The following is a 17,118-nucleotide window of genomic DNA, read 5'->3' as shown; positions in this document are numbered from 1 at the left end:
TGTGTCTACATGTATCATTTATGTCATTAACATAACTTATGTCAGTATTAGTATTTATATTTTAATTAATAAGTAATATTTACTTGGGATAGGGTTTTAATGGAAAAATAAACGATGGAATACTATGTGCTCACTTTTGTCATGTTTTTATACTGTTTGCAAAAATTCTCTTCCTTTAAATTTTTTTTAATGTTATATTCAGTTTTTTGAGAAAGAGAGAGAGAGAGAGAGGGAGAGAGAGAACACACACATGAGCAGGGGAGGAGTAGAGACAGGGAGACCCAGATTCTGAAGCAGGCTCCAGGCTCTGAACTGTCAGCACAGAGCCTGATGCAGGGCTCAAACTCACGAACCATAAGGTCATGACCTGAGCTGAAGTTAGACACTCAACCGACTGAACCACCCAGGTACCTCCCAAATATTCTCTATCTTAAACTGAGATTTTGTCTACATGGAAAAAAAATTGAAATCATAGAAAGCCCGTTTGCCACACAGATGGTGCTACTGATTGGGAAATCTGGTAATGTTTCTCAATCTTACTTGTTGCTGGAAGAAATCAGAGGGCAAGCACATTGCTGACAGTCATTTGGCAATCCCCTGACAATTCCATAATATCCAAGAGTACATCGTTCACAGAAGTCACCAGCAGTGTGATGTTGACAATTCTGCAAAGGAAAGGGGAAAGTTTGTTTTTCATTTAATGAGAGTAGAATGTAATTTACCATACAGCTCCCCACCTATGAATACATATGCTCTTGTGAACACACACACACACACACACACACACACACACCATTGAAAGAGTTCTTGATATATGTGTGGGTGTGTATATGTGTGTATATATATATATATATATATATATTTAATTTTTTTAACATTTATTCATTTTTGAGAGACAGAGAGAGACAGAGCATGAACAGGGGAGGGGAAGACAGAGAGGGAGACATAGAATCTAAAGCAGGCTCCAGGCTCTGAGCTGTTAGCACAGAGCCTGACACAGGGCTCAAACTCACGGACCTCAAGATCATGACCAGAGCTGAAGCTGGACGCTTAACCGACTGAGCCACCCAGGTGCCTCCTTAATATATATATTTTTAAAGATGTTCTTTCGTAAGAGAAACTAGTATCAGGCTGTTGTAGCTATACTGACAATAAGAATTTCTTCTCTCTTTTTCCTACATCAATCTCTGGAAAAAAATTTTTCTCTTATTATAATCTGGGGAACATACCTCACAAATTTCTAAAATTTATTATATCATCTGGCCATTTATGTGTCTTCTCTACAAGGTGCTAGAAAAGTACTAAAAATCCTGGGAACTTGGCGCATGCCTGTCAGTGGACTTTCTAAAACTAAACCAAGGTAGAAAGCATAAATGCCTTAAGATGCAACAATAGAAAAAAAATTAAAGAAAAAAGGTCAGCCTAGTTACTCTCCTAAGAATGTTATTCATCTAATTCTTGCCAAATGTTAATAATTCTTTATAAATAGGGAGGACCCAATCTGAAACCAGGAATCTCAGGTCAATATTTTATTTTTCATGCTTGCATAATAAGAGGCATTCGAGTAATATGCTTTAAGACATTTCCATAAGGAAATGAGAATAGTTTCAGAATAGTATGCAGCTTTGTAATTAAAATTCTCATAAAGTAGAATTATTTAACGCACTGCAATCATTCATGCAATAAGGACTTAGAAAGAGCTACATCCCAGGCACTGAGAGAAATCAAGTGAGGGAAAAAGGTAAAATAACATCCAAACCTATACTAATTTATTTCTACTTTGGGAAGATAATTTAAAAGTGGCAAATAAGAAACATGGCAGCAGGAATGCAATATTGAATGCTGTTTAGTGGAAACGTGATATTTGACTTCGGGAGTTGAGAAAAAGGAGAAAATAGGAGGAATAAGGAGCTGCATTTTAGCTTGACCAGAAGAATGATGTCTTACAAACAATATCAAAATAAAAGTTGAGAAGCAAAAATGGTCAGTAACAGCTGTATATGTTAGTGAACTGATCTGACCAACTTAGCTGGAGTCACAGAGACACCTGTGGGCTCCATATTGAACTTGGCCGAGATCTCATATGCTTGGCTCTTGGCTCTATTCAGTCAATCAAGAAGCACATATTTATTTTTCATGTGTCTTCTAATGACCAGAAAATATTTGGTATGGTATGTGTGGTCACTTACAAGAAACAGTAATTGAAGTCACTTCCTCTATAGACATTGCCATGGAAAACTTTTTTAGAACTTCTATAGACTCTTTTTTTCAGAGTTTCTGCTATTCCCTAGGGTGAAATCACAATGTCACCATGATGAATTTTAGGCCATTGTTTGTTTTGGTTGTTACAGCTGGGGGTTACATTTGAAAACACATTATGCCACTTATAGATGCATTTAATAACAATGTAAAATGGGTCCAGTTTCTTACATAATAGGATACGAATCTCAAATACTCCAATTCTCCACCTCTCAGAAGATGATAACTCCAGATTTTCAGAGAAAAGGAACTCACTTGAGTGTTCTCTCAGCTTCCTGTGAAAGACTTGGCATCAGTCCTGTACTACTTTCCATCCCTTTAAAATTTATTGCTGTCCATGGGAAGTAGTGTTTTGTCCTTTGTCTAAAGCTACTCTCATCCTAAACTGGATTTCTTACTTTCCTGCCTTCTGTTTTTTCCAGCCTCTGCATTTTTTTCTTTTTCTTTTTTCTTTTTTTCTTTTTTTTTTTTTTTTGCTCATTTTTCTCATTAGCATTTGATGTTGTTCCAAGACTTTCCTAGCTCAAAAATATCTCTGGGGCCTCTAGTCTTTGGAGGCTAGAGACTATCTCTGATAAGCATTTTATTGTATTTATTTAAAGTTTATTTATGTATTTTGAGAGTGAGAGAGAGAGAGTCCAAGTGCAAGTGGGGGAGGGGCAGAGAGACAGAGACAGACAGAGAGGGAGAGAGAGAGAATCCCAAGCAGTCTCCATACTGTCAGCACAGAGCCTGATGGCAGGGCTCAAACCCATGACTTGTGAGACTATGACCTGAGCTGAAACCAAGAGTCAGAGGCTTGACCAACTGAGCCACCCAGGCACCCCTATACATTTTAAAAGCATTGTTTCCATTCCTGATTTCTATTTCCTTATCCTCTTTAACTCTCCCTGATTAAAAAAAAATTCTGATTATTGTAACTCCAGGCTCACTCATAAGATTTTTGCTGATAAGTCAAAATTTACTGACAATAATAGGTCCTCATGATACATGAATTTTCTGCAGCAGCTAATATTTCTGGCCACTCTTTGAACTATTCTCTTTCTATGGTTTCTTTAATGGTCTAGTCTGCTGGTTTTTCTCCTAACTCTACGGCTACTGTTTCATGGACTTTTTTTCCCTTTCTGTTTAATAAGATTGGTCCTTGATTCTAAAGATTCTCATCTCTCTTTTGTCTTCTTTTCCCTACACATTCTACCTTGGTGATTTCATCCATTACTATGACTTTAGTTATCATCTCTTTGCCAAAACCTTTAAATTGTATATATTCAGCCTAGAAAGATATCTCTAATGAATTTTGGGTTTACATTTCCAAATGTTCCCTGGATAGATCTTATTACATAACACAAAAGCACCTTCAATTTGAATGTCAAAAATTAAGCTCATCTCTCTTTAAACGGGCTAATTGCCCATTTCATCTGGAGTCACGATCATCTGCTTAATTACCCAGGCCAGGAATCTAGAGGCCTCTCTCATTCCAGAGAGCCTGTTTGATCATCATGTTCCATGATTCTATTACTCTCTGCTTCTTTACTTCCTTGTTGCTACTATTTTTATTTGGCTGCTCTCATCTTTTACCTGGTTTACTAGGACGGAATTTAGCTAAAGATACTGCTTCTAAATTTTTTTACCCAGTGATTACCCCACACCGCAATCAGAGTGGTCATCCTACAGAATTTATCAATCCATGCCATTCCCTTGCTGGAAAGCCTCTGTTAGTTCTCCATTATCCTCAGGATGAATTTAAAACTCTCTATCGTGGCAAGAAAGACCTTTACCATCTGTTTACCTCCAGCCCTACCTCCAGCCACTGCAACCTTTGTATGCTATGCTAAAATCATTTAGGACCATCTGAAATTCTCAAATTATGCCATGCTCTCTCTTTCCTTTGGGACTTCTTATATGCAAATCCCTTGTTAAGGAATGTTTTTCCATCTTCTCACCTGGCTAGCAACCATTCATTTCAGCTCTCATTTTAAATGTTGCTTTCTCTGATAAACATTCCCTTATGTCTGAAGTCAGGGCTGACTGCTCCTTCTAGTTCAACACAATGATTAAAACATGGTAGACATTTGATGACTATTTTGAATGACTGCATGAATGAGTGCACATTATAGGAAGTATAGATGAAACTGGCCAGTCTCCTTGATGAAAAAGGCCAAGTTTCAAGCCTGATGACTTCATAGAAATGTGGTTAGCAGAGCTAGATGCTTTGTCGCATATTTTGTATTAGGATTTGTTGGAAAACTACCATGATCGTCTTCTATTCAGCCATTCAAAGAAACCAGCAATTTAACAATAAACTATCCATTCCATTTTTAAGAGCAGCACGGAAAGAGAAAATGGTTTGAAGATAAAATAATTATCTATCAATTACAGTCTAAATCATTCAGCAAGGTGTCAAATGGTAAATAAGAATTAACTGGGGGAATGTTTTAAGAACATATTTTACGGTTGTTGAAATAAACATGTGCCACAAAATACATAGGATCTTGAACAATTATCCACACTTTGCTTTTGTAAAAATAAACTGACTACATACTGAATTATTTTATGTAACCTAATATAACATTAATAATTGGCTCAAAACACAGATAATGTTGATCATTGTTAGAAATACAGAGATTCAAAAATATAGTTGCTGCTATTATACCTACAACTCTGTATACAGATCAAGAAAATATCTTTACCTTCTCTGGACAGTCAATCCTTCACAGGGTTGCTGACATACTAAACTTGGTTGATAAAATCAAATGTTCTGGTTAGGTCCACAAAAACAACACATAAATCATGATGCTGTTTTTGAAACTTTTCGACATAGACATTTCATATGACTCTTCTGTCTGCTTTGAAACAGTGGACATAATTTTTCTCTTGTATAGACATTAATCTTTAGGAAAATTTTCTATATTAGATGGCTAATAAGAGGTTAATTATATTCTCAAGAGTGATATTATGCGTTGCCCTATTTCATAGGCATTGCTGTGCTGTGTCATTTCCTCTGCTCTTAAACACTAGAATATAAGCTCCTAGAGGGCAAGGCCCATCCATGCGCTCCCCACCTTGATATCTTTTCATCACCTACCACAATACCTTCACATTGGAATGTTTACCAAATGCCACAAGAATGAAAAAAGAAATGAGTCTAAGTTCAAAACTTTTATATTAATTTCATCTTGTTAACTGTCACTCATACTTCCACCTGTCAAGCTCTTTTAGCTTCTTGACCACCATCTGATACATTAGATAACACTTCCAGCTTTATGTCATCTATTTGATAGATCTCATCTGGATCACTGATAACAATTTCAAACAGGACGGGGTGAAAGCCTAGATCCCATCATTGGACGCATGAACCTAGAACCTATAGCACACAGTTCAGCAACCACACCCATAAAACTTGTTAACTGATTACCATTGAGCCTATATTTTCAAGTTTGTTTGTAAAAACATCATGAAACATTCTGTCAAATGCCTATTTAAACAAACTACAGTTGGGATCATAAAGCTAGCCTTTACTAGCTTATGATTTAATCAAAGTATTTAATTTCTGTCAGCATTAGTTCATCAACTTTAAAAGGAGAAACAATTCTATCTACCTCATAAGCTTACTGTAAGAATAAATGTGAAAAAAATCTATCTACAGAGACCAGTCTTCAAGGTCGGATATATGGTACTGTCATTATTTTTGCTGATTTTCAGATATGATGTATCACACTTTCTGAAAAATTTGATATTGTAATGGTATTCAGGAAAGGTCTCAGATATTATACATATAGTAACCATAGCAGTTATTCTGATATGTTATTTTGAGTGAAATTATACTGATTTCTAATGAGCACTGTTTATTTTTTCTATACTTGACAGTTAAGTAAGAAATCCTTAAGTTTTACTGGAGATCAAAATCAATGTTTGATACATTTTACTTTCCTTTACAAACCAGGAGTGACAATTCACTGCTTTCCATACTATGGCAAATTTCATATTTTCATGATTTTGCAAATATTTTTCATACATGGCTTTTAATCATATCCGCAGATTCTATCAGTATTCTAGCTTATAATTCACCTGGGCCTTCAAAGTGAAACTCATTTAATCAGATAACAGTGTGTTTACTCTCTCTCACAGTCTGTAGGTAGCATTTTGTAGTATATTTGGAAACTGATTCTAATACATTTTATCCAATGCTCTGTAGGTTACTTAAATTTTCTAAGTGTTAATTTAGAGTTGTAAAAAAAATGCTAACAATTCTACGTTGGTAATATTGTTAGATAAATTCAATAAAATAAGGTTTACAAAACACCTTAAATGCAGTAGATTTGTGTTATAAGTCTGTTTACAAAATATAAGGTTAATTGGTTAATCACAGATTCTGGTGGTTTCAGACAACGAAGCAGATCAATAACGGAGATTTCTGTTTTTTCTTTTCATTTTAAAATAAGAATAATGATAGAGTGAAAATAATATTTCCACAAATTATTTGGTGTTGATAAAGTTATTTGAGCTAGCTGAGAATTCACTATTCCCTTTAAAAAAATGGAAAAGTAATACTGACTGGGGGTGGGGTGTAGTGATGATATAAAAATGTATAGATAGATATAGATATAGATACAGGTAAAGATATAGATAGTGATGTGTGTGTTATATAAAGTTGAAAACTCTGTCATTTATCTTTCTATCATCCATCTATCTATCTATCTATCTATCTATCTATCATCTATCTATCTATGTTCCAACTCTATCAACCTACCTACCTATCTACTTACCTACTTAAGAGTGTCTGTGTGTGTAGGTGCGTGTACTGATTAGTGTTTGTTCACTCACCTCCTCTTCCCCCTGGGCTTGGGGTTCAATATCATATAGGTTTTGTCCTTCCATTTTGAAGAAAATTTTCATTTAAGGGACAATAGTCACTGAGCTATTGGTAGCAACATGTCTCTGTGTAGGATATATTAATGTCTAAAGTAGAGCAATAGCTTTCTGGTAAGTATCATTAGGAATTACGAAGAGAATAGTTGCAAGGTGATGTGGGTTTTATTAAAAGTTGAAATGCTTAGACTGTAAAGCTTTCTATAGTGTTTTTGTTCTTTTTTAAAGAAAGATATAAAGAAAATAAAAGTGAGGAAATCTAGCATAGTGCTAGAGATAATGATGTTTACATGTTTTGATTAATTATCATCTCATTGATTCTTAGACTCTAAACAGTGGATAACATGTATGGTAATTATTACCTTTATCAACATCATCATCGCTATCACTTCTATGGAGCTTATCATGTACTAAGTAAGTAGTGTTCTAAACCCTTTATAATGTATTTCATCGAACCCTTACAAAAGCTCTATGAGTAGGTACTACTATTATCTTCATTTTGTAAATGAGGAGACTAAGACCCTGTTAGCATGAGATAAAATGACTGGGCTTCCACAGCCTACAAGCGATGAAGCCGGGATTGGAATCAAAGCAGTCGGACCCCAGAGTCATGCTTATGACCGCTCTACCCAAGTAGAGGGCATTGCTCTGTGTAATGGAGCTGATATTAAATTGAGATCCACACAGAAAAGAAATCAGTATGCTTCAAGTTTCCTCAGTCACACCATCAGGGTAATAATAGGTATTTCCTATTTGCCTCCTGGGGCTATTTCAAAAATGAACAAAGTTGCCTAAATTCAAAAGTTGTATGGGGGCGCCTGGGTGGCGCAGTCGGTTAAGCGTCCGACTTCAGCCAGGTCACGATCTCGCGGTCTGTGAGTTCGAGCCCCGCGTCAGGCTCTGGGCTGATGGCTCGGAGCCTGGAGCCTGTTTCCGATTCTGTGTCTCCCTCTCTCTCTGCCCCTCCCCCGTTCATGCTCTGTCTCTCTCTGTCCCAAAAATAAATAAAAAACGTTGAAAAAAAAAAAAAAGTTGTATGTTCCCTGAGGAAAATATAAAAATTTAGAGTATAGTAACTAATACTAGCTGTGCATATTTGATGTGCACATGTATTTATTTTTCACTTCATCTGGGGATATCTCAAAAAATAGACTTGTGGCACAAAAAAGCTATAATAGCCAATTACTCAAAAGAGGACAATTTAAAGACGACAATTTTTATCCTAAAACAATGAAATTAAACTGTATCCTTTATGAATGTTTTTAAATTAATCATATGAATTAAACAAAGCCTTGCTAAAAAATACCAGTGAAGATTGCATAAGAAAGAAAAATGCATTTAATTCTCACTGAAGAATGTATAAATTAATCCCCTCTCCTGAAATTATTTATTGAATTTTACAGGCCAGCAGATTGGTGAAAGAGTACCAGACTGAACAAATAGTAATTATATCAGGAATTCAAGGATGGTTAATATTATTCAGTTATTCATCTAGTCAATAAAAGTGTTCATCATTCAGTTCAAGGTAAAAAGAAATATATTCTCATATCTTAAATGTATCTCTACCTTTACTTCACTCCTCACAAATAAGCATATGACCAATTTTAATATCCTGTCTTGACTAAAAGAAGATATCTTTAAGAGGCCAGGAATGAAAAGAAGTTTTCTCAACACGGTAAAGAATATTTATCCTAAGCTAACCACCAGAGTCATACTTTGGCGTCAAAGACTTGAGACACTAACATTAAAATTAGGAGTAAGATAGGAAGCCGATTATCCTTGTATTTAACATTTTTAGAAGACTTAATGCAAAAACATAAAATTATTATACTAGATACAGCTTCTGGCAAGAATAATCACAATTATAATTATTTGCAAATAATATTATAAATATAAAAATAATTGAAAGAAGCAACTGAGAAACTTCTAGAACTAAAAAATAGTGGTTGGATATCAAACACACGTAAAAACTCTATTCTGTTAATGTTTATCAGTAACAACAAATTAGGAAATATACTGAAACAGAAAAAAATATAATGTTCACCATTGAAGTAAAAGTGTAGGATACATAGAAATAAGTTTAATATGAGAAATGCACAACCTATACAGATAATAACAAAAACAGTTTACTGTGAGACACAAAATGTTTTGAATAGAGAAGAGTATTATTTTCCTGGGTTGAGGGAAGCTAATTAAATAGTGTAAAGGCAGCAATTCTTTACACATAGATTTAATACCATTCCAATAAAAATTCCAATAATGTTTTTTTGGTGAAGAGATTGAAATTGTGAATCAAATTCTGTCCTTTGGAAGAATATATAATTATATCCAGTCAAGAAATTAGAAAAGAAGAAGAAAAAAAGGGCCTTGCTTTGCCAGGTACCATAACTTAATATAAAATAAAGGTAGTCAGAATACTGTAATAAGAACTAGAAGATAAAGAGAACAGAATAGATGATCCTTCAAACATATCTTAATATAGATAAAACAAATTTATATGTATTCGGACACCATAATTTATCAAAGAGAAAAGGAAATGTTAATAAATAATTGTTTCTTTAAAGTAATATATATTTGGAGAAAGATACCTCCTCATACCACAATAAGTTCTAGAAATATTAGAGTTGGATCTCAAATTGAATCATAGAAACAATGGTAAATATCATAGTGTCTCAGTGTAGGTATTGAAAGACATGTGCCTGCATAAGATCACCAGGAGAATGAGTGTAGTTAGAGAAGCAAACTGTTCCAAGGACTATGGGAACCCCAGTGTGTAGATCTCAGGTAAGGAGCTAAACATAGCCAAGAAGACAGAAGGCGTGGTCACCCGGGTTGGAAATCCCTGGAACAGCATGTCCAAGGAAGCAAACTGAACAAAACTTTTAAGATGAATGGATAACTCAGAGTAGCAAATGCTGCTGAGCAATCAAGAAAGATGAAGACTGATAGATGAACACTAGTCGCAGGGTTCAGTATGCTGGTAGAGGTAAAAGCCTGATTTTAGTAATTCAAGAGAGAATGGTGGGAGAGAAATTGTGGAGAGAGTATAAATAGCTCTTCACTGTATAGGAGAGGAATGAAGTGGTAGAAGTCAAGAGGGAAAGTGAAGGCAAGAGAATTTGTTTTTATTTTTGTTATTATTATTATTATTATTATTATTATTATTATTTGGAAGAGAGAAGAAGAACCAAAAAGTGATGATACAAGAGGGAGGGAGAAACAGGGATGGGTGGAGTAATGCCCGTGAGCAGGAGAAAGGGCTGGGATCAGGGGAACCTTGGTGGCTCAGCCTGTTACGCCGCCGACTCTTGATTTCGGCTCAGGTCATGATCTCAAGGTTTGCGAGTTCAAGGCCCACATCCGGCTCTGGGCTGATAGTGTGGAGTCTGCTTGGGATTCTCTTTCTCCCTCTCTCTCTCTCCCCCTCCTCCACTCATACTCTCTTTCTCTCAGAATAAATAAATAAGCTTAAAAAAAAAAGGCTGGGATTTAAAGCATAAGTGCAGACTTGGTCTTTTCTAGAAATAAGAAAAGTCCATCCAAAATGATGGAAGACTCAGATAATTGCACACAGATGCAGAAAAAGTGGGTGCAAATGGTAGTGGAAGATCATGTTAGTTCTCTTCTGACTGCTTCTAATCTCTCAATGAAATAATAAGGAGCATGACTATCAACTAAGAGTGAGGCTGGAAAAGGGTTGGGGGAGGGGGCTGAGGGCTTGAAGAGAAGGGGAAGGTGTGCGATAAGCATCCAGAAATGTGGGAAGGGAAGTGGACTAAAGAAAAATGGCACGACTGCAGAGCAACACGAAGGGTCCATTTGAAGTGAGTGATAATGAATTTATGGTGAGATTAGACAGCATACTTGTCTGTTTTTCATCAGCCACATTCAGCTTAGAAGGAGTAGAATTTACCCAGTGTTAGAATTCATGGAGTGAAAATAAGTAAAGGAGCAGCACGAGAAATGAACATTACAAAGCAGTGATACCAATGGAATGTTGAATATTAAGCTGGGTTGAGAAAGTGAGGGCATGAAAGAGGTAAGGAACAATGAATAGGTGTGAGCATCAATGGTGAGACTAAAAAGGTTGAAGACGATGTATTAAAAAGTGAACTGGAGAGTAAAGAGATGGTAGTCAAAAAGAGTATAGTTGACCTTGAGACTGTGGAGTCACTGCAGTTACTCCTAATGACAAGTTCTAGACTAGCACCATGGAGTAAGAACAAGAAACATAGTTAAGGGTATGGAAAAGTTAATTTCATGGACATTAAAATCACCAAGAATTATTAGGAATAATGGTAGAACAATGATACAGAGGAAAAATCTTCAAGGAAGGAGGTGGGTGACCTGAGGATTAATAGAGAATATCAACGAGCAGGTGTAGTGGGCAAATAGATGGGGGCATGAGATTCATAGCTGGGTGTTGTTATGAGGGAGAAAGGAGGATGATATGAAAGTGGCCATGAGAAGCAAGGACGCCTGCCTACCTTCATGCTCAGGCAAATGAAAAGCGTGAGAGAAAACGATAGTTACTCCTTGGGGGCGCTGTGGGAGGAGCAGTATGTCAGGGAGAGCTAAATGAAGAGAATACTAAGTGAACAGGGAGAATATGTGGGGGATTTTGCTGAGTTCCGATCTTGAGTTCCAGAAGGCTCACTGAAGGGGTTTCCAAAGATGAGAAGTGGGAAATGGGTTCAGCAAATCTGATGTCCAGAGAGCTGTGTGAGGATTAGAGTCTGGGGAACTCTAAGTGGTGACACGGCAAACTTGAATTTCTTGAGTCCTCATTGTTCCAAGGTAGATGGCAATGGTAGAGAGCAGGGTGTTAGCATGAACAGGACAACAGCAACAACAACAACAATAACAACAACAACAACGAGTAGCTGGAATTCTAAGGAAAATGGTTAAATTATGGGATATCCAATCAAGACTAAAGATTTCAAGGAACATCCAGCAACACAACATGCTCAAAATAGCTACATTTAAAAAGCAGAACATAAAATGGCACACGTGGTACTATATAAATCTTATTTGTAAATGCATGCATAAAAATGGTAGAAAATACCTAAAAGTTTAAATGTTTATGTTAAATCTTAGATGATTTTTATCTTTTTAAAATATTTTTTATCTTTCCAAATTTTAATAAGTTTATTTGCGGGTGTAATCAGAAAAAAAGTCCTCGTGTATTTTTAAATAAATAGTAGTGCTCCCAGGTGTTCTTCTAAAATGCTGTTGGTATTTTATTTCTCGACAAGAGCAGTGGCTTTTCCAATTATCAATTTTTAATTACTTTAAAAAATGCATAATATGGGTAAATGTTTTTTTTTTCCTGCATGTTTTATTTCACACACATACACAATTACGTTCCCTGCAATTTCTCTCGCCTCTGCACATGGTATCTGAGCATGTGTAAAGATAAATGAGCACATGGGCCTTCTTCACGGAAGGCTCAGGTAAATACCTGGCATATAGAAGTTTCAGGGTCACATAGGCTGCTGTGTCCATTACACTGACATGGAACGCAGGTACCCAGGGTTGGTCTAGGAGTGTGGCTGCCTGGCTCAGACCGTAGTCGATAAAATCCTGGCATGCATGTCTGAAAGAAAAGGAAACCAATTAGGGCAGCCAAGTTATAAATCTTCGTTTAGCAATACTTGGGTTCTTCAGTGGTTAAAAAGGACTACTTTTCCCCTCCCTGCATTAAAGGCAACATCACTTATAAACACAAGTGCCAGTTTTGATTCCTAATATCTACTTTTGTGTGGTCCTTCAAGTGTACCGGGAGCATCCGAGACATCAGACCTCGGAAAGGAAAGCTGTCATTTGCATATACCACTCAGTCTGAAACAACTTCAAGTAGTTATTTTTTGTTTTTTATTTTTTTTGAAAAATAGGTTTATTTTTAAATAAAATTGTCATTTGGACTAAAGAGAGAATTCCAATGTCTTTGACAACCTAAAATCTGCTTCTGCTGTGCCTGATGGATAACTAGCAAATGTCCAATGAGACTCAGGGAAATATTAAATAGAAAAGTGTCATGGTTGCATTATTTATATCGATATAATTTAAAGACGATAAAAGCAAGAAATTCAAAATTCTCCTGTCTTGGGAATATTAGGCCACCAATAAAATTTATCTTTCCCTGATCCATTTTTTTTTCATTTTGCAATAAAAATCTGAGAGCAAACAGAAAACTGCTAGCAAAGCTGACATATGCAAAATCAAGACTTCTATCTTCATTCGGGTTTATTATGCAAATGTCTCAAAAACATCTCTGGCTTTCTGGAAGGAAGCCCACAGCTCTGAAGAGGTAATGAGAACAGTCTTGTGTTCCAGACTCAGTCCTCTTGGTATGCAAAGCTACTGCATTTATCAGATGTTGTTTGATTTAGGAGTAAAAGGTAAGAGTTGGTTTTTCAGATCCCAGTGAAGGTTATAAAGAGACTGTTTTACCACCTTGGCTATGTATGATTTTTTTCGTCACAGGATATCTTGTTCCCATTGATGAAAGAAAAGTGATTGCTGAATAAGCAGGAAAAAAATATGCATGAAGGACTCTCTAATGCCTCTGCATTCTTTTGATTCTGGACTAGGTCATCCAGAGTGGAATATACAAAAAGCTTCCTTGGAAAAAGAAAAAGATCAATAGTCAGCACTCTCCTTGCTTATTTTGATTTGGATACAGCAAAAGTACCTCCATTAAGCATTTAATTAAGAATCTCTTTGCTTTTATCCCAGCCTATAAGAAATTCCAAGAAGATTAAATAATGTCCCAGCTTCGAGCAATCCAGTAAAGAAAATCGGGAACAGTATTCAAAATATTTTGAGTCTTGTTTGTCTTGTGGTGGACTTAATAATATATTTTAATACATATTACATTTTAAAATTTAAATATAATGCATTGTCTTTATTCATATTATTTAAAATCAAGGTTCATATTGCCATTATTACCAAATAAAGTCTAGGAATTATGGCTGAGTAATTCATTTAAGAAACTGAAGAAACAAGTCAAGGTGTATTGAAAAATATTTCACAGCATGAGTTGTTCCAGTTCTTTCCTATGTGGACTATAGAATAAAACTGGATTTTCTTTACATGAATTTCACCCTTGGACACCTATATAATTATTGTTATTTTACTGGCATATTTGCTTAGGGTGTAAGTGGTGTGTGTGTCAGTGTGAAAATCACACAAATTGAGATCTCCTAGCTCCACTTTAGACCTCAAAGAAAAGTTTAAAAGCAATCTCAGAGGAAGAATAAAATTCAGAAACAGGAGTTTTCATTGAGGAATTATATGAAATTCAGTGGTATAAACTGAAAGCTGAAGGTGAGCACCACAGGTGAAGTTTACCATAACACACACCCAGTTTCTCCTGTTACTATGGCTCTTCCCAGGAAACATAGCAGGACGAAAAGGAAAACCACCCATAGTAGGAGTTTAAGCCTGTGCTCCAAGTGGAGCTCTGTGTTGAACCTCCTAGGCCGACCTTTGTGGTTTCCAATCCTGGCTGCACATAGAATCATCTGAGGAGTTTTATATACTGACACCTGGCTCCACCTCCAGAAGTTCTTATTTAATTTGATTGGTGGAGAGTAGGGCCAGGGTTTAAAACTCCGAACTGGGTCTAATAAGCAGCCAGAATTGAGAATCATTGATGTGATCGTCATTCTCTGCTGCTAATGTTTGCCTTTTAAAGGCGTTCAGACTCTGGCACTGTGGCACAGATGACTATGAAAGCCTTAATTTTACATGATAGTTTTGTCTGAGGAATACAGGCAAGTCGCCTGGTGTCACTGAGACATGCTTTCCCCCTCCCACAAATGAGCAGGTGTATTAACTCAGATGATTTCTGATTTTTCTTTCGGTGCTAACACTTGAGACAAATTTTATGTCCTGACAGATTAAATTTCTAAGAGTTAGCAAAGCAAAAGAGACTATGCAAGAGTTAGAAACTTAGAACACTTTTTCAAGGAACTGGATATTATTTATTCCATCATAGTCCCCTCCTTTCTTGGATTTTTTTTTTGTATTTATTCTTTCCACTTTTTGATATTTTTGAGGGAGTTTTTCCATATCAGATATTTTCTCTTCTCAGTGAACGGGGGTAAAATTCATAAGAATGATTATGCTTGAGTCAGAACAAAAGAGGAAAGATAATAGCTACTTTTTCAAGTCCTGTCTAAAATCCTTTCTGAAACAAAATGGAGAATTTTTAAAAAAGCAAATAAGTAAACACTGTCCTAATAGTATCTCCTTCTTTCTAACTCAAACTTTTCCAAAGCCTTCTTTCCATGTGCAAAAATTATTCATAGCTCAATCATCTTCTGCTGTCCTTCCATTTTTATTTTTATAATATGGCATCTCATCAAAATGTATGAATCACATTTGCACAAAAACGTGGGAGGAAGGAAACAAGGAAATGAAGACAAAGAGAACAGAGAATCTCCAGGTGCAGGGTTACACAACATCCCCATCTCTCTCCTCAGACTTTAACAAGAAAAACAGACACTTGTGCTGTTGCCAGTGGAAACACTATCTTCTGTCTTAGATGGGTTTTGCAACCAGGCAGTCCTTAGTTTAATTCTTGTTCACCGCTTACTACACATAATTTCACGCAGGTTTTGAACACTGTGGTTGCAGTTTCCTCACCTCAAACGTAAGGATCTGGATAACATCCTAGTTGAGTATGCAAGTGCATCTAGGTTTTTTGAAACAGACTTATCCAGGCTCAAATCACAGTTTTGCTGCTTTCTAGCTGTGTGATTCTGGGCTGGGCTTCCATTTTCCCATCCACAAAATGGGGATCACAATACATACTCAATGTTGATGTAGGTATACCAGGAAATGTGCTTGGTATTGTACAGGATCCATCCAGTAAATGGTAAGTTTTTTTTTTTTTCTTTTATAAGGTTGTCGGGAGGATTAAATAAGATGATGTATGTTTAGTGCTTGACATATACTATATCAACATAGATGCCTGTATTCCAGATAATTTGTTAAACATAGTCATTGAAGACAGACTAAAAATAAAAACAACAGTAATTATTCTACACCGCATCGGATCACAGAATATCAGTGTATACCACTTACCCATACCATATTCCTCAATAACTGTATGCACATGAAAACAGTCTTTGGATCTTCCACATACAACAAAAGTGGTGCAGGGCATCCCAAGAGATGTGCGTATAGAAGAAGAAAAGTCTATTTTCACTATTTTGTCTTGAGTTTTGTGAGTTGATAATAGGTATATATTTTGGGGGGATTTAAAAAATTATTTTTAGTAGCCAAAGTAACAACTTCTGAATGGTGACTCAGTGGACACCAGCCATTCAACTGTGAGCCAGAAGCCTTATTTTACCATGAGAGTGAGGAGATAGATGCTGAAATGAACAACATATGATCCAGAGATCATCTGAAAATATTTGATTACCATGGTCTTCTTGCAGAGAACCACATACTCAATGCTGACTATTTTCCATTTCTGCATATAACCTAACCTGAGTTTAGGTCTGTTTTGGTCAGTTGGGCAATAATATTAACTGAGACAATGGTGAGAAACAGCTTCAATAAAGATAGTAAAGCCAATAGCTGTCACATCAACAAATGTGGTAAGGAAATTGGGTCTTCACTTCTAAAGGTAATCTGGTCTTTTACTTCAAATCATAAATTGTAGTAAGTAGGTATGTCTAGAACTAACATTTTCAATGAACAGGGCTGTAGCATCATAAGACTACAAGTAACAGATAAAGGCGAAGTGTCTTCGCAATTGGCTATATTTTCAGCAGTAACTAACACTTTATTTTATTTATTTGCAACCACATTTTGGGTAAAAACATGAAATGAATAGCTTGTAAATGTGAATGTCTCTAGAATACCATACATTTGGCAAAAATATTGTAAAGGAATTGCTTTGTGTATTCATGACCCAAAGCATATGTTACTGGAATGGGAAGTACTATTTCAAAACTGTCCTTAGCTCTTGCT

The 17,118-nt window shown here is 36.0% G+C and overlaps 1 protein-coding gene across 1 annotated transcript in view; it reads right to left on the bottom strand.

The window, feature by feature from the left end:
- The window catches only part of LAMA2 (laminin subunit alpha 2), a 613,971-nt gene that overhangs the window by 180,442 nt on the left and 416,411 nt on the right, over positions 1 to 17,118 (bottom strand). The window contains exons 29-30 of the mRNA XM_049652971.1: positions 12,590 to 12,724; positions 541 to 665 (exon numbers count right to left, since the gene is read on the bottom strand). Of these exons, the coding sequence (XP_049508928.1) occupies positions 541 to 665; positions 12,590 to 12,724 (260 nt within the window). The remainder of the gene's footprint in view (positions 1 to 540; positions 666 to 12,589; positions 12,725 to 17,118) is intronic.

Source organism: Panthera uncia, assembly GCF_023721935.1.
Source record: "Panthera uncia isolate 11264 chromosome B2 unlocalized genomic scaffold, Puncia_PCG_1.0 HiC_scaffold_24, whole genome shotgun sequence".
NCBI classification, from domain to species: Eukaryota; Metazoa; Chordata; class Mammalia; order Carnivora; family Felidae; genus Panthera; species Panthera uncia.
The sequence above is the reverse complement of the archived record's forward strand: the minus strand, read 5'-3'. Positions and strand labels throughout refer to the sequence as shown.